The sequence below is a fragment of the Notolabrus celidotus genome, chromosome 14 (genome assembly GCF_009762535.1).
Source record: "Notolabrus celidotus isolate fNotCel1 chromosome 14, fNotCel1.pri, whole genome shotgun sequence".
In the NCBI taxonomy this organism is placed as follows: Eukaryota; Metazoa; Chordata; class Actinopteri; order Labriformes; family Labridae; genus Notolabrus; species Notolabrus celidotus.
Genome location: NC_048285.1, coordinates 17,911,808 through 17,938,305, shown reverse-complemented (window position 1 = coordinate 17,938,305; position 26,498 = coordinate 17,911,808). Strand labels below are relative to the sequence as shown.

At 40.2% G+C, this 26,498-nt stretch overlaps 2 protein-coding genes across 5 annotated transcripts in view; one reads left to right on the top strand and one right to left on the bottom strand.

Moving 5' to 3' along the window:
* Window positions 1-6,101, top strand: part of mcamb (melanoma cell adhesion molecule b) — a 44,962-nt gene extending 38,861 nt beyond the window's left edge. For 2 of the 4 annotated variants that reach the window (XM_034701312.1, XM_034701310.1), the window contains 4 exons: window positions 2,864-2,899; window positions 3,354-3,477; window positions 3,674-3,785; window positions 3,904-6,101. In XM_034701312.1, coding sequence (XP_034557203.1) covers window positions 2,864-2,899; window positions 3,354-3,477; window positions 3,674-3,785; window positions 3,904-3,906 — 275 coding nt within the window. In that variant the 3' untranslated portion in view covers window positions 3,907-6,101. The remainder of the gene's footprint in view (window positions 1-2,863; window positions 2,900-3,353; window positions 3,478-3,673; window positions 3,786-3,903) is intronic. The other 2 variants (XM_034701311.1, XM_034701313.1) reach the window with 1 other exon arrangement.
* Window positions 6,102-6,991: 890 nt separating this feature from the next.
* Window positions 6,992-26,498, bottom strand: part of cbl (Cbl proto-oncogene, E3 ubiquitin protein ligase) — a 46,048-nt gene continuing 26,541 nt past the window's right edge. The window contains exons 3-16 of the mRNA XM_034700666.1: window positions 25,899-26,045; window positions 25,058-25,214; window positions 21,717-21,838; window positions 19,677-19,814; window positions 18,847-18,934; window positions 18,030-18,161; window positions 17,626-17,844; window positions 16,716-16,847; window positions 15,725-16,144; window positions 15,333-15,421; window positions 14,968-15,177; window positions 14,777-14,865; window positions 12,764-13,006; window positions 6,992-10,217 (exon numbers count right to left, since the gene is read on the bottom strand). Of these exons, the coding sequence (XP_034556557.1) occupies window positions 9,922-10,217; window positions 12,764-13,006; window positions 14,777-14,865; window positions 14,968-15,177; window positions 15,333-15,421; window positions 15,725-16,144; window positions 16,716-16,847; window positions 17,626-17,844; window positions 18,030-18,161; window positions 18,847-18,934; window positions 19,677-19,814; window positions 21,717-21,838; window positions 25,058-25,214; window positions 25,899-26,045 (2,482 nt within the window). The 3' untranslated portion in view covers window positions 6,992-9,921. The remainder of the gene's footprint in view (window positions 10,218-12,763; window positions 13,007-14,776; window positions 14,866-14,967; window positions 15,178-15,332; window positions 15,422-15,724; window positions 16,145-16,715; window positions 16,848-17,625; window positions 17,845-18,029; window positions 18,162-18,846; window positions 18,935-19,676; window positions 19,815-21,716; window positions 21,839-25,057; window positions 25,215-25,898; window positions 26,046-26,498) is intronic.

Below are 26,498 nucleotides of genomic sequence, written 5' to 3'. Positions count from 1 at the left end.
AAGTACAACCAGGTCACAATCAGTCTGGTGGCAGAAAACACCCACCAAGAGGGCCATGATGTTGCTGGTATGCAGAAACACTGTTATGCCGGCTCTGCCTGTCTAGGAAATCCCTCTGTGTCAACTTTCTACGAGTCTGTTGACTCGTAGAAAGTTTGGGGTAATGTCCAGTTAAAAGGATGTGGCTGGTGTTTTGTAGCTATTGCTCCTTCAAAAGAAGAGCCATTACAGAGACCTGGGTGCTTCTGGCTGAGTCTTTGCTGCACTCATACCTTTAGCCAATTGGTTGGGATTGAAAAATGCTGACCCTGATAGCTGATAGTTCGAGCCATAATTAACACTCATTTACTCTGTACTTGATTAATTATTTACATACCTAGTAGCTAGGCTACTCAAGTTGTCCTGCATCACTCCTGCTTTCCTAAGTTGTAACTAATAAGATTGTTTGAAAATGCCCTGTATGTTTTGTATTTGCTATGACTCCATGTCCTTTTACGAGAAAAACATAACCATAAATATAAATATGAAATTCACATCAGGAGTCCCACCCAGTCTTAAATTTTGATTGGTCGGTGATGGAGAAGTGACAGTGATTAGCATGGCTGTGTTCAAGAAGTTGAACCACTTTCAACTGAAAACACTGAGTAGGGGAGAACAGGGTTGGTTGTCACACGGGTTGGTTGGCACACTCGTTATATCTGGCCACCAGAGGGCGCTGTCTCTCAAATTGGGGTATGGACATTTCCAGAATTAGGATCAGAGCTTCACCTACATAGTCTTCTCTGGAATAAGACAGCTGGACTTGAGGTGAGAGGACTTTTTGTGTTTTTCATGTCAAATTGTAAATATTCAGCTCCTCAGTATTTTTCTTCTAGGCTTTTAAACGATGGGTTTATAACAAAACAAGTGTTACCCTTACAAAGTGTGAGGGGAAAGCTCTAGTTTAGATTTTTGTTAGCTAGCTAAGTAGTTGTTAGATGGTTGTTAGCCTTGATACTAGCAAAAAAATCCAGTTGGGGTTGGTCGTTACATTCTCATTGGGGTTGGTTGTCACATGTAACAACCAACCCCTATGTTGGCAAAACTATGCATGGTGAAATGAGTTGGAGTGCGCAGACCCTACATTTGCCATCACTGTAACTCAGACAGTGGCTGCATGTAGCCTAGTTGAGTAGGTCATTATTGTTGGGCCTATTTGTTTTGTTCTTTATGTTGTTATATAGGCTGGCCTAAAGATGTGTTTCCTGTTCATGTTCCTTGCTCATTTTATGTTAAAATCCATTAAGTTATGTAGGCCTATCACTTGTCAGTGCAATGAAACTTTCAAATTTAGTTCTGCCTTCTTGCCTTTTTAAAAGATTTTTCCCATTGAAATACCATTGTGACAACCAACCCCATAGTGTGTGACAACCATCCCTGTGATGGGGTTGGTTGTCACAATGTGTCAGAGTGTCTTTGATAGTTAATTGCCTCTTTGTTACAATGAGTTGGAAAATGAGAGGGATACACATTTCAAGCCAACACCTTAAGCTTCAATTTAATGTAGGAATGACTATTGGAAGATGTTTTGATGATGAGCAATCATCACAGTAAAAGTGTGACAACCAACCCCGTTCTCACCTATAGTGAAAAAAAATTCTAGCTTGGTTTTGTACAGAAAATAGGTGATGTGAGTCCAAAAAACATGTTAATAAACACAGGCCCTAAAACAGATCCTTTGGGATATCTCAACCTTCTGGTTAACATCATGCAGCTCTTAATCTGCTGTAGTTATGGATGGATGGATGACAAATAAAATGGGTTAAACTACATCTTATTTAGTCATTGACTACTGCTGGGAAGTTACTTTAGAGAATTATCATCCTAGTAATTCTATTCACCTTTCACATCTAAGATATTTTTTTATAAAGATATACGTTTTAGTTTTCTGACACATTGTTGGTAACATTTGAAAAGTAAAAACAAATGGACGTCAAGATCTGATTTCATCCTGTTTTCAAACAAATTTCAAGATTTAAATCTGTTAGTGCTCACCGGGGTGTTCCTCTGAGTCAGGCACCTCAAGGCTGCAGCAATAAGAGCACTGCTGTGATTGAAAGGTCATTATAGCAGTGTTACTCTGTGATCGATCTGATCAAAAACTCTGGATTTTAGAAAGTATTAAGAGTTCAAATGGTTGATATGACTGAGATTTGTAATCGCTGTGACGCATCTTCGACTAGAGTTGTCAACGATTGGGCATTTTCAGTTTGTTAAGTTATTATGTGATGAAACTTTGTGTTATTAAAAATGAGATGAAAGTGAAAAGTGAAAACAATGCAGCATTTAGCAAGAACTGAGAAATATTTACACTCATACTCTAATAAAAAACATTGATCCATTCTTCTCTGTTAGCATTATGGCGTGCAGATACACACACACACACACGAACACGCACACCTCACAATGGCTAGAAAGCAAATGATGCTTCAAAATGCACTCACAAGGAGTCTCCTGACTCCCATTACAGCCTGTCCCTCTTCTACTGCCACTGCTCTGTCTTGTACGTCATGCCAGGAAATTTCTCAGCCCCTGAAGAGAACTGACCTGGGATGTTGTTTCTGGCAAAGCGCTGGTTAAATGAGATTAAATCTGGGCTGTTGTGGGAGGTGGCTGTTGTGATACTGACCACAGTCAGTCCATTAAGCTACATGCTTAGCTTCACATCACAGCTATGATCTTCTACAACTAAACATTTGTTGTTTGTTTGCTGCAGGTCTGAACTATATCTGTGTACGTGTGTGTATTTGTATGTGTGGCCTGCTGATAAGAGCCATTTAATACATCTTGATAACTGTGCCCATGTGGTTTTTCTCTGTCAAAGTTGTACCAGCAATCCCACCAGAGAAAATCAAGAAAGGTTTGTATGTTACGCTGCTGAAGACTCTCCCTCATCTCTTCTATTTTAGGATGCAAAAAGCTTCTCCTCCACTCTTCCTCCGCAGCACCTCCCTGCATTCATCAGACTCCCCCTCTCTCTCTTCTGATGAACAAAACATCAATTCATTAATGAATTGTTCATCTCCTCCTCTGTGCATGCTGTTGTAGTGTTGTAATGAGCACACATCTCCTCCTTCCCTCCTGAAAGACTTCCTCTCTTTAGGTTGCCAGGTTTAGGTTGCCACAGTGAAGTTCAAGCTGCTCTCTCTATCCACACGCTGTAAAATGCATTGTAGTCTACCTGCACACTGTGAATGCTGCACAACCTGCCTGATGCCGCCCTGTTTCGGACTCTGCTGCTTCATACCGTCGCCTCATTCCTAATCCATTTACAGTGAATAACTCTGTTTGTTTTTGTGCTTCTCCCCCACCAGAGAACAGTGGTGTCATCATTGCAGTAATCATTATCTGCATCCTGCTGCTGGCCATCCTCGGCAGTGTACTCTACTTCCTTTACAAAAAGGGAAAACTCTGTGGAAGGTCTGGCAAGCAAGATCTGTAAGTATGACTATCACATGATGTTGAGAGGTCAAGATATGATGCATCTTAAACCCTTTAGACCCTGAATAGTTATCCAGCCTTAAGCTGTGTTAATTCATTTTGTTTAAAAGTAGTTCCCACTTCATTGGTCGCGAAAAAGAAAGCAATCTCTCATGTTTATATTTCTGCCTGTAAGACGTTTCTGCTCTTGCAGTACTAAGGAGAAGTCCAGCAGAGATAACATTGTGGTGGAGATGAAGAGCGATAACACTGAGGAAGCCGTGCTGCTGGGGGTGAACGGAGAGAAGCAGCCTTCCAGCAACCAGGTAGATATAAACAGTTTAACTAATATATGCTGTTTTTCTGATGACACTATTAAGTTATGTGTGCCCCTCTTTTTTTCTTTGTTATTGATTTAAAATGTGTGTGTTTTGCCCTCTGTAGTAAAGGTTGGTGCATACCTGGATGTGCAGAATTAAGGATTGGACAGCTGCTCCTGTTCTTCCCTCTGAGACTCAGACCCCACTGCTGCTTTCAAGCTTCAACCACAGCTCCTCATCCCAGAGTTACATCATGGAAACGCTCAGCTTCCTGCCCGTCACGTTGGACCGAGAATCAAATTATTCCAAGCTTTTACTTACAGCTCTTCACGCCGCATTTCTGTTGGAGTGCAACCTGAGCTTCAATCAGAGATCATTTGAGCACTGACATAACTCTTACTGCTTATAAATCTTCCACCCTCACACCTTTAGAATGTCCTCTGGGCTTCTCTGTCACATGAGCCTTGTATACTGCTGATCGTCCGTAGAACAATAGTTAGAGCACAACTTGACCAGGGACTGTTTTTATATCAGACTAAGCATCACCTCAGGCACAGCGATCACTGAAGAGCAGCCTGACATAGCTCTTTATCAAGTGTACATATTATAATCTATGTATATATTTCTTTATTTAAAATAACTCCTTAAAAAAAACAAAAAGAAATGACCAGACAGTGTTTTATTTTGTTTGGGTGCTTTTTATGAAAGATGTCTTTTTATTTTTGTTTGTTTTGTGGAGGTTTCCAGTTTTTCTAGAGTCTGTACACTGAATTTTTTTTGGGATGCAGCATTGTTTCCCCAACAGCCAGTTACAGCCTCACCTTCATGTTTCCTTTTAATTAAGTTAATTGATTAACTTAGGTTCAGAAGCAGGACGCACCTAAACCACACCTTCAATAACCTGACACCCTACTTATTCATAGTCACCCTACTTGATTTTTCAACTCACCCACCCTCCCCATCTTTATAACCCCCTTTTCTCATCCCAGTTAGTCAACCCTCGCCTCTCCCAAGTCTTTGTCCAATTCTAGGTATAGTCTGGGCTAAGATCAGTTCGGGCAGAATAACACCAGAGACAGGGCCCGCATCTTGAGTCACCCTCTGTCCAGCCTTCAGTCCATCCCAGACTAGCCCAGAACACAAAAGCCTTCCCCCAGTTTCACTACTGATCACAACACACACTCAGAAAACACAAACACATATTGTTGTGGCGTGGTCCTTGCTAGTTAAGTTCTGAATAGGAAAATGCAGGTCACTCAGTTACATAGTATCATTCACATGTACGGGCTAACATCCTCACCTTGTCTTTCCCAAGTTTGTGTAGTTTAGAATAAACTGTGTGTAAGCAGGTTTTTAATCTGTTTGACATTTAACAAAAGAGTCAACGTTATGCGAAGTTATCTTTGTTTTGTTGTCCTTCCTTCACTGACTCAGATTATCTGAATGTGTTTGAGTTGAAGCCTTTCAAACAGCCAGGTTTAAAAATGTTAAGATGCCTTATAAAGTCAATCAAAGCCTTTGAATATCCCAACATTTTGTAATGCCAGTTATGTTTTTATTTAATGTTCAGAGCACTGGTTTCTTTGTGGTTCCTCTTCATGGATTTGTGTTTCTCTAATGTGAAACAAAGTTTAATTTTTATGATTTTATTTGGATGAAACTGTGTTCTATTGCTGTTTTTATTTTAATATTTTAAAAAGATGAAGGATGAGGGTAGAACAGATTATTGGTCCATGATAGAAATGGTTCACGGCATGAAGTTGCCCTCTTTAGTAGTCCAGGATGCATTTTTGTGTTATTTTTCCTTTTCATTTTTGGATCCTAGAAAGTCTCAGAAACCTCCTCACACTGGAGACTTTGGGCCTCATTCACTAACATTCCCCTAAGATTTTTCTCAAGACGCTTCCTAAAAGGCAATTTAATGCAGATTTATGAACTTGTTCTTGGCCTGCAGAATGGGACTCCAGAGTTAGGATAAATCCCAGCTATGAACATTTTGGTGAATGTCAGAATCTTGTCTTGTCAGAAGTGTCTTTCTAAGAAGTTGGCAAATGAGGCTCATTGTATAAACTGCAATTACTGTGGAGGGGGGAATGACTGTGACCCCATATATGCAAAAAAAGTTAGACAATCAGCATCCACACTTGACCTCCTACCCTCTGATAATCTGCTGTTTTTGAAAATGCTTTTGATGTTTGAAAATCAGTAAAATACCTTTAATGCCTTGTTAAAGAAATGTTATTGAGGCATCCAGGCCAATTTCCCGACAAGTACACTGTAGGTTTTTGAAATTATACCAAATAAAGACTTATTGACTGTTAATGTGATTTCAGTGGCATTCAGATTTACCTATTGGGACTTTTTAATCAATGAGTAACTTCGGGTAGTTGAACAATGTTGTCTTTATCTACAGGCATGCAAACATTTGAAAATGTAAACAGAAATATATGAAACTGTAGAAATATTTGGGTCCAAACAAATTAGTTTTCTAGTAGTTTCTCTATAGAAATTACGAGATTTTAAAAAAGTGATAGCATGTTTTGTTTTTTTGTACATATAGCTCAGCATGAGACTTGAGCAGTCTGTTGATTCACACACAGATGTATTGAGTTACATAAGTAGCAAAGGTAAAGATGATTAGATTTTCCAGCCAATAAGTCAAATCAGATTTTGGTTCTTAATGCAGCTAAAAACATTAACTTCCAAGGTCCTCAAATACAAAATCTTGAACAGCAGTGAAGTATTGACCCTGTCTAGCAGTCTGTTTCAACCTCTGCTGAACTTTTTTCAGCACTGTATTTCTAAACATAAATTTCAAAACCGGTGGGAATAATCTCAGATCCCTACCTGCATGCTGCTTCCAGAGTTGTTCACAGTTTACTTCAGTTTCTCATCTCTTTTGCTGAACTACAACAGACACTTGTAATGGCCCACTTTGACTAGTGAGAGTAGGAAACAGCTGTATTTAATGAAGTTGAAGAGTGCTTTCTTCCTTTAAGTAAGAGTACTACTGTTAAAAAGAAGGAAATACGCAGCAAATAAATAATGCACTAATCCCCTGCATAAGCTTTACTTTGGTATATTCGTCCTAATGTGTCTCTTTTTAAATTGGTTATTCTTGCACTTTTATTCTAAAATCTGCATTTAAATTCTTCATTTCTGAGAGACATTTGCACATTCAAATAGTATTAAAGAGTGGAGACATGTGAGGGTTTCTGCTTATCATTTTATTAACAGCACTGTGCATACTTCCAAAGTGATATGAGCTTTAAAAACCATCAAAAAGTTAATGAATGCCATTTACTGACGAGAAGCAACACAGCTACATGGAACAGCGGCTCCCTCTTCTGGCAGAAAGTTGAAGTACCCCAACAAAGGGACTAGGGGTAACTGGGGCTGGTACGTATCTGGCATCTCTGAGGCTGAGTGCTGGTCTGAGATCAGGTTTACATTGACACCTTTCCCAGATTAGCTCTGGTGCTCACAGAGGTCTGATACGGCTGACAAGGCAGAGAGGACAGATTAATTCAAGCAATACTGCACAAATCTGGCCTTCAGAGATCAACACCTACGAACTCTTCAAGACCAAGGCCTGACTCCAAACACGGTGACCATCTTTAAAACTTATGGCACTGCTCATAGAATTATTCACAGAAGTAAACAAAACCTTTGGAACAAAATACATGTACAGGAATGCAAAAAGAAAATAAAACAGCACATTTTCTTTTCATATCACTAACTTTATACAATTAGCTCTTCTTTAGAGTGACAGTATCTAAGCACAAACTGGTATACTGTGCCATAACAAGATAAAAAAGATGATTACTTGACATGCTCTCTTAAGACATCAACAAATTGGTACGGCTTCGAGGATCGGGGGACCTCCTCTATCGACCATCATTCAACAAGCTTCTCAAGGCAACTACGAGCAGAAAAAACTAGAGGATGGCTGGACAGTGCGGAAATGGATTTCCATCAACAGGCAGCATTTCTCAGAAAAAAGCTTGGGCTGATTAGCTATCGACATAATTTACACCCCCCAGAAAAACATTCTTCATATACTGGGAGAGTTTCATGTCAATGTACCTAAACGCTCCTGGGATTTATTCCTCTTTGTCATTCATAGTACCTGAAAATGAATCTGCTGTCTCTTGTCCTGCCAATGCTGGAAACAATACGAACAATGTGCAAGTTATGATGAAAGAAAAAAAGGTAATAGGCTACTTGTGTGACTTCATAAAGCGGATACTTTTGGCTACATGTCATCTCAGGTGAGCTGGTTTCTCCTCTGGTTTATGACTGCCAGGCTGAACGTTACTTTTTTTTTTTTTTTTTAAGCAAAACATTATTCCTGAGTGAGTTTTTATAGATGGCCCAAATACTGATTTCAATGTAGACTTTGGGGATGGGCCGGCAAACCCATGAGCCTACTTAAAGAAAGAAATAAACCTCAGCAATCACTCCCTTTCAAGTGGAGGGGAACCCCTGCTGAGAAAGTGAAATTGACATGAAAGAGGAGGCTGAATCTGCTAGACAATGGCTGGTTTCCACATGGAGAACATTTTATTTGCTTTTTGCTGTTGCTTTGCTGAGTCGACCTTGAGAGAGTCAGAGAATATATATAAAATAAAGGTCTAAAACACTGAAGAGAGGACAGCTTGAGAGGGCTGCAGGCTCACAAGCTGCTTGTACTTTCAAGTATGCTACATTACGAAGTGAAGAATTGTGATACTGTCACTTTAAAGAAAGAGAATGCAGTTAAACACAATATTCACAAATGTACATTTAAGGCGTAATTGTTTAGCACTAACAATAGTAGCAGCAGTGAAGCACTTCTGAATTAATTATAATAACAATATTTATGACCATATTACAATAATATATTACCAAAGAAAATCAATTACTTTTTTGTTTCATACTGGACTGAGCCGGGGACAGAAATCCAAACCAGCCAGCCAGTGACGTTAGACGAAGACAGAAAAACATTTCAGCCCACACGGATCACACAACACTAGCCTGTCTGGTACTGCAGGATCGTCCGCATTTGCACGTCCTCTAATAATCTCACTGTCAGGCTCTACAGCTACACTCTGCCTTACCGCAGGAAGAGAGCAGTTGTACGTTTACAGAGCACAGGTCTGAGTATATGGACTGTAAAACCACATTCATGTTGTACAGGAACACGGGTTCATTAAGAGCAGGACATGAGGAGTAGGTCTGGCACACACACACACCAACACACACACACCAACACAAAACACTCTCATACGTACTCACACACTGCCAGACACATCAGACCAGAAACCATCATTATGCTACTTTGAAAAATACAACACAACAAAGTAAGCCTGTTTTTGTTTTTGTTTTTTGTCCTAGAAAAAGAAAACGTACCAAAGCAACGTTAATCAAAAGGCCAGAACAGACTGAATTCATCTGGAAAAAGCTTTGCTTCTTCTTCTCTTAGCTGCTGCTGACCATGAAGAGACCACCTGAACTCTCCCTCTTCCTCACATGTTCTCTCAAATCCCTCCGTCCGCCTTAAAAGGCAACCCCCCCCCCCGTCAATCTGGTCCCTATCTACCCCATATTGCCTGTACCAACAGCGACCCTCAAAGCTGAAGTCATTTTTTACACATGGTATATGCACGTACTGTATATATTACACACATTTAATATATATTTACTTATATATTAAATTTCATATGGACATACATTTTTAGTTTTATTTGTGAGGTGTTGGTTACATTTTCAGCAAGAGGCTTCAACATGAAAGATAAGAATCTGTCTTCCCAGGATTCCTACGAAAGTCTTGCGTCCTGTGGCGTCCCATCATTGTTCCACACGCGCTCCATCAAGAGATGTCCTTGAAAACAAAGAGGCCCACTGTATCAGTTTGAAGGAGGCCAGACACTGTTGAAAGCGTATGGAGTGCAGGGCGAGGCCTCCCAGAGGTGCTGTAAGCCAGTTAAAAATCCACAGGGGGGGGGGCAGGGGGGGGCGTAGGGCATCAGCCAGCACTGAGCGAGTGCTGCAGGCAATGAGCTTTGGGATTCAGGCTGGGCTGTGCCAACCTACACCCAAACCAGGCTTGGGCCAAGCTAGGGCGAGAGAGCAAACACGAGAGAGAGGCACGAGGAGTGTGCTATGTGAGAACATGCGCGGTGGAGGGAATGGAGACAAACTCACGGAGGATATTCTTGGCCATTTCGATATTGTTCTGTGCAATCATCAGTGCTTTCTGGATGTCCTGGTACGAGTATCCCTGACTCATGAGGTGCTCAATCTCACTGCTGATTTGAGGGTTGGTTTCTCCTCCTGTTGCCCCGCTACAAGGAGGAGCGGGGACAGGGGGGACGGGGCTGTGTCGGCGTTCAGAGTTGATCCGTCTGGGCAGGGGCTTTGGAGGTCTCTCTGGAGCTTCCACCGGCTCTGAAAAGGCTGAACAGTCGAACACATATATGTGAACAACGCAATCTTCTTCAGAATCCATGTCCTCAGAATCCATTAACGTTCATGCGACTTATGATTCACTTTCTAGGAAGTAATTAAAATTTTAATTCGGAAGTGAATAAGGCACCTGTCACATGCTGCAGTGAGCATTAGTCTGAGCTAGGCAACATGTTTTTAACATGTTGTATATTTATAATGAACTGAATGACCTCTCCTCGGCAGCAATCTTGAATAAAGCGCTCATAAAGAGTCTAATTGATCAGAGAGCTTGTCAGCTTGTCTGAGAGCCTCTTAATTGGTTCTCAGATACACAGATATAGGTCTTAAGTGGAACACTCAGACACCAGGCAATCATCACAGGTGCTAAATGTCAACTCACTGCAGAGACGAGGAGATTAGTCTGAGAAATAAAAGGCTGGCTTGCTACAGAACTGCTGAAAAGGCTCCTTATGAGCACAGCGAAACAGAAAATGTACCATTATCCTCTTGTTAGGTTGCCCAATGTCTCCGCTGAAATTGTAGCTGCAGACTGTGACATCCTGGTAGATGATGTGTGATTCACACCCCTAAGGACTCACTTGCTGTCTATTGAGTTTCAAGGGTCACTGATGTGACTGAAGAGCTTGCTCCAATTTATGTCTTTTTTTCCCCCCACTTTTGTAACACAGTTTGGTAAATCGTCAAATTTATCTGAAAGCTTAAGTCTGGCCTCAAACCAGGTTGCAGTAAAAAAAAAAAAACCTGAGTGGACTTTTGAGGGTCACAGGAGTTTTGTGCTTTAATATAGATTAATCAGCACTTTTTGTTGCTTTTTGGCAGAGAGGGCCTGAATATAGAGGCTGAAGTTGCACATTTCAGATCCAAGGGATTTCATTTTTATGAAACTGATGTTAACAGACTTATTTTTATTTATTATTATTTTTAATCTACCACTGTCAAATATGTGCTCATGTGCGATTAATCATTTACATTTTGGGAGTCTCTGTGCTGCCTCAGTGTTTTCTTACAGAACTGGTGAGAGAGACCCCAGATTATATGGAAAACATGAATGAGTTTGTCCTGAGAACACCGCTTCGCTTTGAATGGGCTGTATATGTCTTCATGGATTCTTCACCCTGACATCTTTTTTTAGAATAGATTTTAAGATTATTTTATTGGTTTTTTAAATCTCTTAATGGTCTTGGCCCTTCTTATTTATCAGATTTGCTTTTATCATATGAGCCAGTGAGAGCCCTCAGGTCTTCAGGTAGTGGACTTTTAATTGTACCAAACGTAAAAACTAAGACCCACGGCGAGGCAGCTTTTTATTATCACGGCCCACGCCTGTGGAACACCTTGCCTGAGGATCTGAGGGCTGCACAGAGCATAAATATCTTTAAAGGCAAACTCAATACCTACCTTTTTAGTTTGGCTTTTAACTAAGTTTTATTTTTAATCTTAATAGTTCTATTTCGTTATTTATTATCTATTTCAAATTGAGTCACTTTTATTCTACTTTATTTATTCATGTACTTATTTATTTATTTTAAGTCTAGCATCTTAAGTTATTTTAATGGTTTAATATTTTTGTGTTTTACTATCTTAGAAATGTTTTTTACTTTGGTGATTTTAATTTCCTGTTTTGAGTTTTAACATCTTATTTTACCTCCAGTGTTTCCTCATTAAGATATCATGAGAGCGTTTCCTCAGTTCGTTCAGCAACTTCTTTTTTCTTTATTTATTTTATTTGTTATTGTTTTTATTGCTATTGTTGCAGGATTGTGGGGTGGGTTTGGGGTCGGGGCTGGGGGTGGGATCTTTTTCTTAATTTATTCTATTTGAAGTTGTTTTTATGTACAGCACTTTGTGTTACAATGTCATTGTATGAAAAGCGCTTTATAAATAAAGTCTGATTGATTGATTGATTGATTGATTGATTGATTGATTGATTGATTGATTGATCTCCCAGTTACAATACATTTTGTATGAATATTTTGATTTTTTTTATTCAAACTGCAATGTCACTTTATTAATATAATTGGCACTTCCAATATATTAAATCACATGGAAACTACCTACCAAAAGTTTTGCTTTTGTTGCTATTGTCTTCTTGCCACTGTGACCGAGACATTTTCTAGGGGAAACACTGAATTCCACTTAAATAAAATGTAATCAAAGTGTAGTTTTAGTTAAGAGGGTATGAGGGTATTAGAGCATGTGCTAATTCATATAAGTGATCTTCAATTGATGTGTCACTTACCGAGAGGGCCGAATCTGTGAATGTATAATGGCAACTTTCGTATTGTGATTTGTGAGCACGCATGCATCTTCTTCTTCTTCTTCCCTACTTGTAAGTTCACCTGACTATCATGTGGTAGACATCAGCCAATCAACCTGCAGTCACACAGCTGATGGAAGCTTGTATTATTTTGCTGTTTTACATTTTTAATTCAGTAACTGATGCTATGTAAAATGTAATGACGTACTGATTCAAAAAAGTACGCAGAGCAGTTATCTTGTGATTTGATATAATGTTTTGTGACAAGTGTACTTACATCCTGCAGCTACGGTGTCTGAATCCAGAGAAAGGCGGCTGAAAGCAGCTGTGGAGGATGAGCAGGATGAGGAAGATGATGATGAGGAAGATGATCCCCCCAATTCTGAAAGGGTTCGTCTTGCTGGGGGCATGGGCAGCCTAGGTTTGGGGAGGTCGTAGCCGTTTTCCTCCTCTTCCCTGTCCTCCGCTGCCTGATCTCTGGGACCATTTGTCAGTGTCGTAGGGGGTAACTCTGAATAGTCTGTGAAATTTAAGAACCACTTATTAAAGCTAGAGTATATGAAAGTTCAAGAAGTATATATTAGTCAATAAATCTTTATTTGTATAGCGCCAATTCACAACAAATGTTATCTCAAGACCGTAGTCCATGTTAAATTATTAACAAAGACCCAACATCAAGACAGGATAAGATCCAGTCCCCTCTTACTGACAGGACTCAGTCTTATCTCATCTTAATCCACCATGAGCATTGCACCTTGCAGTATTTAGCTAGTTACAGCGGCAAGGAAAAACGTCCTTTTGACAGGCAGAAACCTCGAGCAGAACCAAACTCATGTTAGACAGGCATCTGCCTTGATAGATTATGTCGAAGTGCTCATGTATTTAAACCAAACTGACAGAAGATTTTTAGACATTAGATTTTGAGGGCACGGAGAAAATCACTGATAACCAATATAGCAGCTGATACAGCAACTTCTTCTCTATTTGGAGAAAGATCCAATTTTACGCCAGTCTAGCTGTGAAAGCTGCACAGTATGCAACTTTTTTTTTAACAAACTATTTTTGCAAATAATGTTCTGTATGATTCTTCATTTTCAAACAAATCTAGTGCAGACCAATGTCTACTCAGCTGTGTTGTCCTTCAAATGTGCTGCAGACGGCGCTCAATGGCTTGTACACTGAACAGACTCTACATAACTGAACCATTTCCGAGTCACCATAAGAAGTTTTATGTAATATGTTCTGTAAAACAAGCTTTTATTTTTCCATCAGCACTTACCCGAACACATATACACTGGTACAATATGTTGGTGATAGGCTTGATGATTTATTTTTAAAAGTATATCAGTTTTTGGTCTATACAAAAAATCAGAGAAACCACTTCAGAGAAGAAAAAATGACTCTCTATGTGCAAAAACAGTTATAACTAACATCAGATTAGGATTTGAGGAACCAGGAAGAAGCTAAATGGAGGACAGTTCTTCTTTGTGACGCAGTGTTATAAAGTTCAATAATCAACCTTTGCTGTGACTTATGTAGCTTATTTTCACTCTCTTACAAACATAGCAGGTCTAGACCATAGTCTATGTTAAAGTATAAACAAAGACCTAACATCAAGACAGGAGAAGATCCAGTCCCCCCTTACTGACAGGACTCAGTCTGATCTCATCTTAAAAGGAAAAACTTCCTTTTAACAGGCAGAAACCTCGAGCAGAATCAGACTCATGTTAGACAGCCATCTGCCTCGACCGAGTTGGGGTTGGAAAGAGGGATAGAGGAGAATAAGAGAGAGAGAGATGATAGCGATGAGACGGATAGAAGTAGTTGTTGCCGCTAGCTACGGATGGCATGTCTATAGCAGCTGGAGTCTGGAACATCTACAGCAGCAGGCAGTCTACAGCAGCGACTCATACATAAAGGGTTTTTGGTTTTCAGTCATACAGACAAATCTGTATTTTTTTCTAATAATCCTTCAGATGAGTCAAAACTGAAATCAAAAACATGATTTTCTGCATTCTTACATTGAGAGTAGGTGTATTTCTCAGATAGTGGAGGTTTTGAAGTGAAACTATGTTTCAGATAATCAGACTGGCTGGTTAGAATGAGTGTTGTTCCATCAGTGGTTAAAGCAGAGATTAAAAAAAAACATAGATGTTTGCATGGTCGGAAACAGAAGTGCTGCATGAAGGACAGATTTAAATTAGTATGCATCAAAGTGACTCATGCTGCTAAACTCATTTTCTGAATCCACCCGCTCCTACTGTGAACAAAGGTTAGTGAATCAAAATACCTGAATCTCTGGCCTGTTGTGACCTGGACTGGATGTTGTACATGGCTTCATACATCTGAGGTCCATCCTCCAACTCAGCCAGTGTCAGCCTACATCAAAAAACAATTAAATAAAAACCAAACTTGTATAAAAAAAAAGTAAATTATCCTAAACATGCTGCAGTAAGTGGTTTCATTGAGTGTTATAAGTACATTGAGTTGTGTGTGGAGGTCTGGGCCTGAGTCTGGAGTGCAGATAAAGGCTGAGGCTGTGGAGGCCTTGGGACTGGTGGAGTCTCCACAACAGGTGTAGGTGGTGTGATGGAGGGCAGGACGGGGCGGGAGGAGGGGATCATGTACTCTGACTCCTCCTCACTGTCTCTTGCCTCCTCTCCTGACACCAGCCTCGGAGCGGGAGACGGTCTGAAAGACACAGCGCAAGCACTGTCACACAAAAGCAATACATGTGGAGGCATAAAATAGAAACCAGGATTCATTAATTAAAGTTAAATTTTGGGGGTGTTGAGCAACTATGACTGACTTGATCTCAATGTTATCATGATGCTAATATAACCTACCTGATTGCAAGTGAATAGATGGCGTTGGCTGAGGAGGAGGGCTTGACTTTGGGGCTTTCATAATCTTGACCAGCCATTGCAGCCAAGTTCTAAAACAAGAAGAAGTAAATAATGAAGACATCTCAAGACCAGAATATTTTACTTTCATTATCTAAAAATCAGTCATATTCACTTTAACTTAATAGTTGAGTTGTAGTAGTCTTTTGAAATCCTTGGTAAGAGTTAGATAAGAAGATGAAATGCAACTCATATGCCTAAAAAGCCAGCATGCTGTTGGTTTGCTTATCCTAAAAACTAAATACAGGATGAACAATAGACCTGTAAATAAAGCTAATAAGTTCACATCAGATCTAATGCTTGTTGAGTGTGTGGAGTTGTGTAGTTCCTCTAACCAGCTGGTGGTCTAGACTGAGGGAGCTGTTGTTCTTCTGTGAGTCGGGCCGTGTGTCCAGAGCAGAGGGCAGTGCCAGGGGGAGGGAGTGTCTGTTGGAGAGTTCCCTGACACCTGCTCGAATGTCCAGTCCCAGACTGGAGACCTGGGTGGTTGAGGAGGAGGAGGAGGATGAGGATGAAGAGGAGGTTGGAGCCTTGGGGACAGGCCGGGAGTTCCAGTCAGCTAGAGGCCGGTTAGGAGGTGCAGGGGGGAGCTTGTCTCGAACGGGCTCCCCAGGAGTGCAGGGTAAGGGCCGCCTCTGCAGCCGTCCGTCTGGGGTGGCCCCTGCTGTGTGGGGGCGGTCAGGAGGGGGAGGAGGAGGGAGGTCTCTCAGTGCTGGCGGGAGAGGCAGAGGCTTGTCTTTGTGGTGTGATGCTGCCTGGAGGGGAGAAACAGATGGAGGGAGCCCATTTAGACTAAATATAATATTGATGTAAAATCTACAGAAACTCAGTGCAGTTATCATCTGAGCTGGAAATAATCCATTCAGCAGCAAGACATTTGTTTATGCATTCATCATCATGATCAACAATAATATTATAGAGATGAAAAACACCAAGGAAATGTAGTTATAATCTGAAGACATTTCAGCTGCCTCATCAAAGTCTCCATTCATCTCTATTCAAGCAGCATTTGAGTGAGTGGAAACACTCTAAAAGAGATACATTATATAGAATACAACAATTATAGTCACTTTTCTTGCATCAAGGTGAAAATTGGAGAGGGTATAATGTAAACTAAAAACCTGAGTCAAATTGAAGCCACTCTGTTAGTGTGTTTTTTGCTTAAACTGTTTGGTACATCATACAAATATATTACAAAAAAAGATGTGAATGTGCAATATGTTACATTAAACATAGCCCACAAAGAGTTTAAAAAAGTAACATTTATCCAGGACAACAAACATTGTCCCATCTTTTTCTCACATCCTGTGGTTTAAGTTCCGTTACCTTTGTGGTGACCCCAGGGCTGGAGGCACCAGGGGGGTTGGGAGGTCTGTGTGGTAGCAAGTCGAGCCTGGGCGGCACAGGTGGAAGAGAGGACTGAGGAGCCATGGACATGGGTGAAGGAGGGCGCTCCACCTGGATTCATACATAACAACAAAATGTCAGATAGATCCGAGCAGAGATATTTGACCATATCAGATTTTTTCTTTCATCCTAGAATTGATCCACAATGCTGCTGTGAACCTTAAGTTTTTCAAACTCCAACTACGACTTCCAAATGTCTTATATACCTGCACCTTCAAAAGCAAAAAAAATCAAAATGTAGTTTTGTTTCATCACAGAATACATGAATAAACACAAATCGTCACAAATTATTAATGAAGTACAGCCAAGTACTTCATAGTGCACAGGTACATTTAAAGAAATGGTCAAAGTTGTGAAAGAGGCGAGGACAGCAATCAAAGCCTAAGAAATCCCAGGAATCACATCAAAGTGTGTGTGATCTCAGTATAAGCAGACTAATGCACGAAGTCTCTCAGTGTCACATAAAAGTTTGAGAAGAGGAGAATGCCCTCACATATCAAATACTGGAAGGCATAAAAAAGCTGCTACCGTGGCACCTTAAAAGACGGTGATGAAAGACTGGAGATATGAGCTCTGAGTTTGAAGAGCGCAAATATAAAAGGGCCAAGGCAGCAGGAGTGATTCATCAGCGCAGGGATGGGTCTCTCATGAAAACAGAGAAAAGAAGAGGACAGTGGGAACCCATGGGGAGCACCCAGGGCATCAAACCAACTACACCAAGTACCCCAGTGTTTTATCAATGAAGAATACCAAAACAGCTTGGCCTGGAAAACTCTGACTTAATAACACATAAGTTCTCTTAGTTTGCAAAGTTTTTCCACACTCTCACCTTTGAACAGGCAAGTTTGCTCATCATAAGGTGGGGGTCTTCAAGTCTGTCGTCGTCATCATCATCGTAGCTGGGTGACGGTGCACCCTCAGCTCCAAACTGGCCCCTGCAGGAGCCCCCACTGTTGTCCTTAGGGTCGAAAGGATCCACAACAATGGGCTCTGTACCCTTAATTTCACAGCGACAGAAAGGACAGCCTGTACCCTGACCCTCTGATTCCTGTAACACAGACAGAGACAGAAAAAGAGCTTAAATCTTTTTGTTATGTGCTTTTTATTAGTCATTTAAGTCTTCAGAGTAGGGCACTTCAACACTGAGTTCTCCTCTCAACAGGTATGAGTTATGATACTTGAATCAAAGCAACCAACCCACACAAGCCCTTTATCAACCACCCACTCACGTACCTGCCAGGCAGTGAGACATGATGTGCACATGAGATGACCACAGGGCTCAATCTTCACATCCTTGTCGTTCTCGGCACAGATCTTACACAGCTGGAAAGTGGAGCCCATCTCACAGTACAGCTCATATTGCTCCTGAGGGGAAAAAATGAGACAACGGTGAGCTTTTGGTGCTTACACACAGAGAGTAACATCATCCTGTGCAAACAGCACCTGAGAACGTTTAGAAATTGCCCAGAAGGTTTTGAAGCAGAAAATGTGGAGGCGTGTTTTTAGTTTCAGTCCCGTGTTCGAGCAAAAAGACTCTGCTCATATCAAAAGAGGAACCCTGACATTTTACTGGGGGGAAAACAACAGTTGATGAGAAGTTAAGTTACAATGTTCAAAGACGAGTCAACATTAAAGCAAAAATTTTCTGCTGGAAATGCTGTATTTAAATGTCTTCCTACATATCAGAAAGTTTCGCATGGATCCTCCAAACTGCTGCAGTTCAATTTCTTACACCTTCACTGCATTCACTTCAAGTATACACTGCTGCTTAATAATAAAGGTCAGACATAGATGTTTAAAATATCTGTTTAATGAAAAACTAAACCATATCTGTTACCTCCTGTGTCATCTATTAAGATGCCCCCTACTTCTGCTTCCTTTTTTCATGCAATGCACCCCTGCATCATTTATTTATCATACAAAGTTCCTCACTGATCTGTGTGTTTGCTAAAAAAAGACTTCTGACCTTTAGAATTAAAATGCCAAACAGCGGCAGGAATGTATAAGTTATTTGAGGCTGGATATGGCCGGAGAAGCACACTGCTCTGACCTGTGTGACTTTGATGTGGTCTTGAGGCGAAGGCTCACACAGTCCTGTCAGGTCTGGGTTTTGGGTTCGGCCGTCAGGGAATAAATAGCTGAAGATGGAGAGGAACACAGAATTAGAAGGTGCACACACAACTGTCCTTAAAGTGTCCTTGGGTGAAAAGTTATCATTGTAATGAGTTGGTGTGATTAAACGGCATGTGTACCTAACAGGCTGTGGTAATGAAAACATCTGTTCAGGCCATTCTTTAATCTGGCACCTTGTTTTAATATCATCACAGAGCTGATGCGTGTACACTACGAGACTATTTTACAAATGAGTCAGACACCCTAATTACTATTTGACTAATGTTTTGTAGATGCAGGCAGTTAAGCGTAAAGGCTTTCCTAGTTTGAACTTGATTACAGGTTGAGACAGGCCAACCCATAGCTTTCATTAAACAGAAGAATCAGCACTGGCACAGAAAGATCAATGTCACGCCAGCCAGCTGAACCGCTGACTGAGCTGCACATTAGAAACCAACATTTCTATTCTGGTTATGATAACACTGAAATGATGGGAACAGGCAATATGATACGCCTGGATTGGTTTAGAGTTGAAAGGCAGATTCAATTGTGGGATGCAAAGCAGAGCTGCATAGTTTACTCAGAGATTCATGCTTTGAGGGAAGAAAAGAGGGAAAGAAGGGGACTGTAGAAAGGAGAGAGGCCCTGCATATGACAGGAAGCCTTACTTATAGATTATTTATTAAAACCATATCAAGAGAAGACCACAAAGACACTAATGCCTCCAGAAAATGAGATATATGTCCAAAATAATGCCAGCAGACTTACAATCCTTCCCTGAAGCCATCTATGAGGGCCTGGAACAGAGGTTTGTTGTGGGGAATGGTCTGGAGTATGTTTCCATCTGCCGTCACGTAGCCTATTGCCCACTGGCCCAGCCGTGTACAACTCAGTCGGAAGATGTAACTGAGAAAAGAATCATGGGAAATAAGACATGATTATTACATTAATTACAAACTACTGATGATGAGAAACATGCTCTTCAAGTGTGTACTCTACCTTTTATGAAAATTTTAAAAATCCCATAATAAAGCCGATTAGAGGAAATGTCCTATTTCAATTCAAGCAGTAATAAACAATAACTATTTTTTAATATAACATAATTCTACAAAACAAACATGCCGTAATGTTAAAAAACTTTCATGAACATTATGCATTGCAATTAATGTATCATGACAATACTTGAGTCAAGTATTTAAGATCAAACCGTTCAAATACAAACTAAAATAATAGACAGTATATGTGTGGCTTGGATTCTGTAGTCCAGATATTTTTGCCCCCATTTGTTTGTCTTGGCAGATGAGTGATGTGATCAAAGTCTTTCTGGTGTGTTCACACTCTGACATTTATCGACACATGGTAACACATTGAGATTCAAAGCAATGCAAACACCAAAGACCTTAGAAAGACGAATACAAGGTTGTAAACATTTATGTTAGCAATGCTGCGTAAAATCACTGCTTTAAATAAGCTTGCAAATGTTTTATGAAGACAATAAGGAAAAGACATCTGTTGGTCCCCAGGGCCACACACACACACACACATACACACACACTCTCTATATTCTGTTAAGTAACAATGGAGAGTTAAACAAAAATGTTACACAAGGCAACGTTGAGTATAACTGTGTATGTTATGCTGTGGGGTAAGGGGGATGGACCTTAACCCCATTGTGAGGTGAGGTGACTTGTGTCTTTCTTTATGCAGACATATAAAACTGTAACCAGCCAGGTCAATATTTGTATGTTGGGCCTGAAAGAAAAGAAGTGCTATATCCAGCACTATATCCAGCCATTTCTTTTACGTCCAAATTGACACCTTTTTAGCAAAAACTGACCAAATTGAAGTTTTTTGGATATGGAATATCTATGCATAAGATCCTGCCCTGGTGAGCGCGCTTATCTGCAGCACTGGGGTAAAGCTGCAGCCGACTGGTATGTGACTAAGGAAGGCCATAAAAGGGCATTACACTAATCCATCCTAGGATGCATGTACCAGGGTTTCAGACAAAGGATCGAGTTTGGAGCCGCATCACAAGTGGGGAAAAGTAGTGTAAGCGATGGCTACAGTGTACGACTTAGAACTGGTGCTGTGCCCATAACACAAACATGACACTTCTGACAGTAAGCTGAATGTTGTCATGGCATCAAAATGCTTCACTCACATTGACCAATAACAGCTCAGATGTCAGAAGTGGCCCTACACAGACCCAGCCAAAGAGTGACATCAGCTTTCAGTAAACAATCAGGCCATTGATGTTAGGTACCAGTGCCATTCTGCCCTGGGTCCTTCACGCACACACACACACCCACACGCTATAGCATGACTGGTAGGTAAATGTGGTGTTATCACTTATCATACTAATACAAAGTCAAACCTTAATCATCTGCATTTGTGTGTGTCTGTTTGCATGCACCAGGACCACATGATTCACTTCTTGATTTAATTGAAAAATGTACTTCACACACTTCAACATGCACTTGTTCTTCTTAGTGGAGATGAAAATAGCACCCAGGAGCTACAGTCAACTCACAACCGTGCTGTTGCCCTTGGAAACAGGTGAACACGGTGACATAATGTGCTCATTATTGTTCATTGATGGAAGCAACAATAATAATTACCCTTCAAAAAAATGTTCAAACAGAAGCTGATGACTGTCATGAAAATATTTAAAAACAATGAGAGGGCTAAGCTACATTTTTATGCTCCTTGTTCAGTGTGGTTTAAATTTGGAATCACAGCAAGTGGATTTACACCAGTTTACAAGAAAAGTGTGTGTGTTTGTGTGTCCATGTGCTTTTGTCTCACCTGCCAGGCTTGTGGATGAACTTCTGTAACCGTGCTTTGACCTCATCGTAGGTGAGAAAGGCCATGTACCCCGGGTGAGTAACTGCCAAGCTGTTCCAGTTCCGCAGCAGGGACGACCAAGGCTACACACAAACACGCACACACACAAAGACACACGAGAAATGAGAGTGACTCATCTGATGTGTGAGTCAATGGTCACAGCAGTGACGGCGTGAGCAGAGTAATGGAGGAATATACTGCATCATGGATGACGCTCAGCACAGCCGTCTGCTGAAATTCAGTGTGATTTATCATGGCCTTTTCATCGAGGGTCAAGCAATGAAAAGGGTCTTTAAGGGAAATTTGCAACACCTAATAAAGCATGCAACTCATTTGGCACCATCTGGAGCCACAGAATGAGGGAGGTTAAACGGACACTAGCAGACTGCTTACCATGCTGTAAATAAAGAAGGCAAAAAGTCAGCTTCACAGGGTTTTTATTTCTTACTTTTAAGAATACACCATTAAATGAGGCTATGCTACACACAAGGGCAAAATACGAAATGATTCAGACCACCCCCTGGCTGACCGAGAGTGGTGGTGAGTGGGTGGTTCTGCAATCGCTCTCACCAGTCTGTCTGGTGTGTTAAAGGAAGTAGAATTGACACAAACAAGGCTGAAAATAAGCTACATAAGTCACAGCAAAGGTTGATTATTGAACTTTATAACACTGCGTCACAAAGAAGAACTGTCCTCCATGTAGCTTCTTCCTGGTTGCTCAAATCCTAATCTGATGTTAGTTATAACTGTTTTTGCACATAGAGTCAATTTTTCTTCTCTGAAGTGGTTTCTCTGTATCAAATATATCAAAACTGATATACTTTTAAAAATAAATCATTAAGCCTATCACCAGCATACTGTACCAGTGTATATGTGTTCTGGTAAGTGCTGATGGAAAAATAAAAGCTTGTTTTACAGAACATATTACATAAAACTTCTTATGGTGACTCGGAAATGGTTCAGTTATGTAGAGTCTGTTCAGTGTACAAGCCATTGAGCGCCGTCTGCAGCAGATTTGAAGGACAATACAGCTGAGTAGACATTGGTCTGCACTAGATTTGTTTGAAAATGAAGAATCATAAAGAACATTATTTGCAAAAATAGTTTGTTAAAAAAAAGTTGCATACTGTGCAGCTTTCACAGCTAGACTGGCGTAAAATTGGATCTTTCTCCAAATAGAGAAGAAGTTGCTGTATCAGCTGCTATATTGGTAATCAGTGATTTTCTCCATGCCCTCAAAATCTAATGTCTCAAAATCTTCTGTCAGTTTGGTTTAAATACATGAGCACTTCGACATAATCAATCAAGGCAGATGACTGTCTAACATGAGTCTGGTTCTGCTCGAGGTTTCTGCCTGTCAAAAGGACGTTTTTCCTTGCCGCTGTAACTAGCTAAATTAAGAGCCCCTGAAAAAGTGAACATGTTCAATGTACCTGTGTAGTTACACAGAAATGACATTAAATTGCTGAAAATGTAATTTATAAAGTCAGTTTTTTTTTTTTTACCATATTATATCTTTAAAAAGGTAATTGATTTCTATAGCTAACAAGTCAGCTTAATCTAGACTTTCTGAGGCTTCATAAGCAGTGATGTGCTGCCAATAGGCGTAATAACCCTCAAAGGTGAGTGACATCAATGACTTAATGTGGTTGAATCAATATTGCCTGATATTGGCAGGTATTAGTGGAGATATAAATACTCACCTGCATCTTTCTTTCTCTAACTTTCCTGCACTCAGCACAAGCGCCGTTCTTGCTCAAAGCGCATGCATCTGTTTACATATACACCACCTTCTTGTGTGTAGCCGAGCATTTTGGACCCTTCAGCTTTGATTACTGTAATCGTATGCTAAGTCACAGCTGAGCTGCCTACACCATGTATCCCTCTGCTGATCTGTGGTCACAGCACTTTTCCTTAAAGCTATTTTTGGGACTTTCTTTCAATGGACTCATTATCATCTCTGTACTTACATAATCTAGATGAAAGCTACATATCTTGTGTAACATTAAAATGTTTTTCATGGAAGATTTTGATAGTGAAGAAACTTTGTTCAGGACAAAGTTCGTCAGCCAAGACTTTTAGAACGCGTGTTTATAGAGAAGTCAGGGGAATTCCTGTTCTTCAGGTTTTGAAACACTTAAGACAAACTTTATGAGAGTGTCCAACATGTGGTAAAAATACAGACTTGTATGCAAGCCTTGACAGCAGCCAATGATAATTTGCTTTTCTGTTGTTGTTGAGTATTGCAGAAAAAGAACAATTATTAAAGCAAACTAATACGTGCCAATATCAGGCAATATTGATATACACAATTCACATAGAAGAGGTTCATCATTAATTTTAAAATGCAGTCATTTTACATTATTCTTGGCCTATTTTGAGGACATCAATAGGTCTGCTCTGTTTGATGTTAACTGAACAGAGAAACAACAGAAATGTAGTAAACTGATTCACAATCAGCACCACATCCGACAGCCTGAAGATACAGAATGAAACATATGAAGGGCTTTTGATTGTGATAAAGAATAACAGCTCATGTTCAGTTTACTGCACATCAGGCCAGAGAGCAAAATGGCTACAGGCTCACTTCCTCTTCTAGGTTTGAGGACATTTAGAGGAGGTCTGTGTCTGTATGAAGGAGTGTCATAGGAAACGTCTGTAATCTGTTTAGGCTTCATTAAGCCTATCTGTGTCCTGCAAACCAATGGCTGGGATAGTGTCACTGAGGGGAAGGAGGACATATATGAAAATATGATGCGAGAGATGCTAGAAAATGCAAATTTCCAGGGTACCTGCATTGTTACAACATATAAATGGTTGAATTGTGCCTTTACCTGTAAAGAAACCTATGTGTTGATAGTTTGGTCTTTTGATTGCAGTTAGTAAGTAAAAATTTAGCAAAAACAAGCAGGTAATTAAGACAGTCTTTGAGGAGGAATTCAATAACGATAAAACAAACCTTTCTAGCCTTTCATGGACAACAATCACCACCACAAGAAGAGGACAATATCAATGCTTAACAAGTTGATCTAAATTGGATGAGCAAAGCAGAAGAAAGCTCATTAAAAAGTGTGAATAAGTCAGCAGAGGTTCCAGTAACGCATTCATTAAGTTAGGGGGGAAAAAAGTCCCAAATAGGAGCAGCTGTGAAAGTCAAATTCATTAAATGCTACATTAATGAAAATAGTTTCCTACACCAATGATAACAGACTGCTGTGAATGACCCCAAGGCTCTGTTTTCTCTCTTACTCTACTTCTTTAGCATTGTGTTTCACAATTCAATGTGTATGCATGGTTCCTACCTGGAATAGCCTGGTAAAGATGTCAAACTCAAACACAGAGATGTAGTCGTTGCAGGTGAGGTCTATGGTGGACTTCAGAGCCATGGCCTCCAGTCCGGAACTAATGGGATGAAACTCATGGAGAGACTGACGGAACATCTTCCAAGGCACAATGGTCCTGTAACACACAAAAGCAAGTAAAACAAACTGATGATGACACACTCTTGCAAGAAAAAAAGAGGCCTTTCATTAAACTTTATAGATACTTGTTATTTTTGTAATCTCCTCAAACATCATAAGAACAGCAAAGGTGCAGTGACAATTCTAACTTTGGGTTACATGTGCTTTGCATGCTTCTTCTGTGCACCATAAATAAACTGAAGAACAGATATGGACTAGTACAGAGTGATGAATGATTCACAGGTGAAAAAAGGATGTGTTATTTTGTGGAAAGGCTACTTTGGTACTCCCATGTAGATTCAGAGGGTTAGTGATTGTAAATGCTAACCAGAGGTGGCCTTTTTTCAGATTGCTTTCAGATCTGCACAGACAATGAAGCATTTCAGAAAGTGGCTGAAATGACGTTTTGAAAGACTCCAATCTAAGATAAGGTATTTTTAAATCATGTACACTACTACAGAGGTAGAACAATATAAAGCCTGGTAATTAACAAAATATCCCCTCTCTAAGCCAGGTTACAAATGCTGTTACTGTGAAAGTGTTTCTCTCAGGTGTCACTTTAACATCTGTTCTTCCTATTATAACTGAGAAATAAATAAACTTTCTTGAAAACACTGTGTAAGGGACTCCACTAAGGTAAAATAACAGTTAAATAGTTATATATATATATATTAAGGCTCACTTGTCCCCGAAGGCGCGTCTCCAGAACTCTGCCGCGTCGGCCTTGGTGATGCGGAAGTTGTCACCCTGAAACAGACCGTTGGGGAAGATGGCCTTCAGCTCGGCCAGCATGTGGCTGAAGATCAGCGACAGCTTGGTGAGGTTTCGCCTGTGAAAGCAACAGAGGGAAGAGCGTGAGAATTCACGTATCTTAAGCATTGCATTGTGGTCAGCGTGTCATTAATCAGAAATACAGATCATGAATAATTTCTTTTCATAGCATGTGGCTAAGACTACTGTGAAACTAATGAGCTATATCGAGCTTGATCATGGGTAGGTCAAGTCACGTTCAAAATGTCTACATTTGCTGAAAACCGTACAACCCAGTAAAAGAGAAATGGTAATAAAAAAAGAAGTACCAATGCACAAGTATTAGTGAAACACAGCTGTGAAAAGCATTCAATATAGAGCATGAAGAAGATAAACAAGTATTTTTAAAATGCAAGATGATTAAAAAGTTGCTTGTAATTTACTATGCTCATAATCTGCAGTCAGTGCAATTAGATTCTGCTCATCCTAACGTAACATACTTATAAATGACATTCTAAGTCTGTTCTGCTAA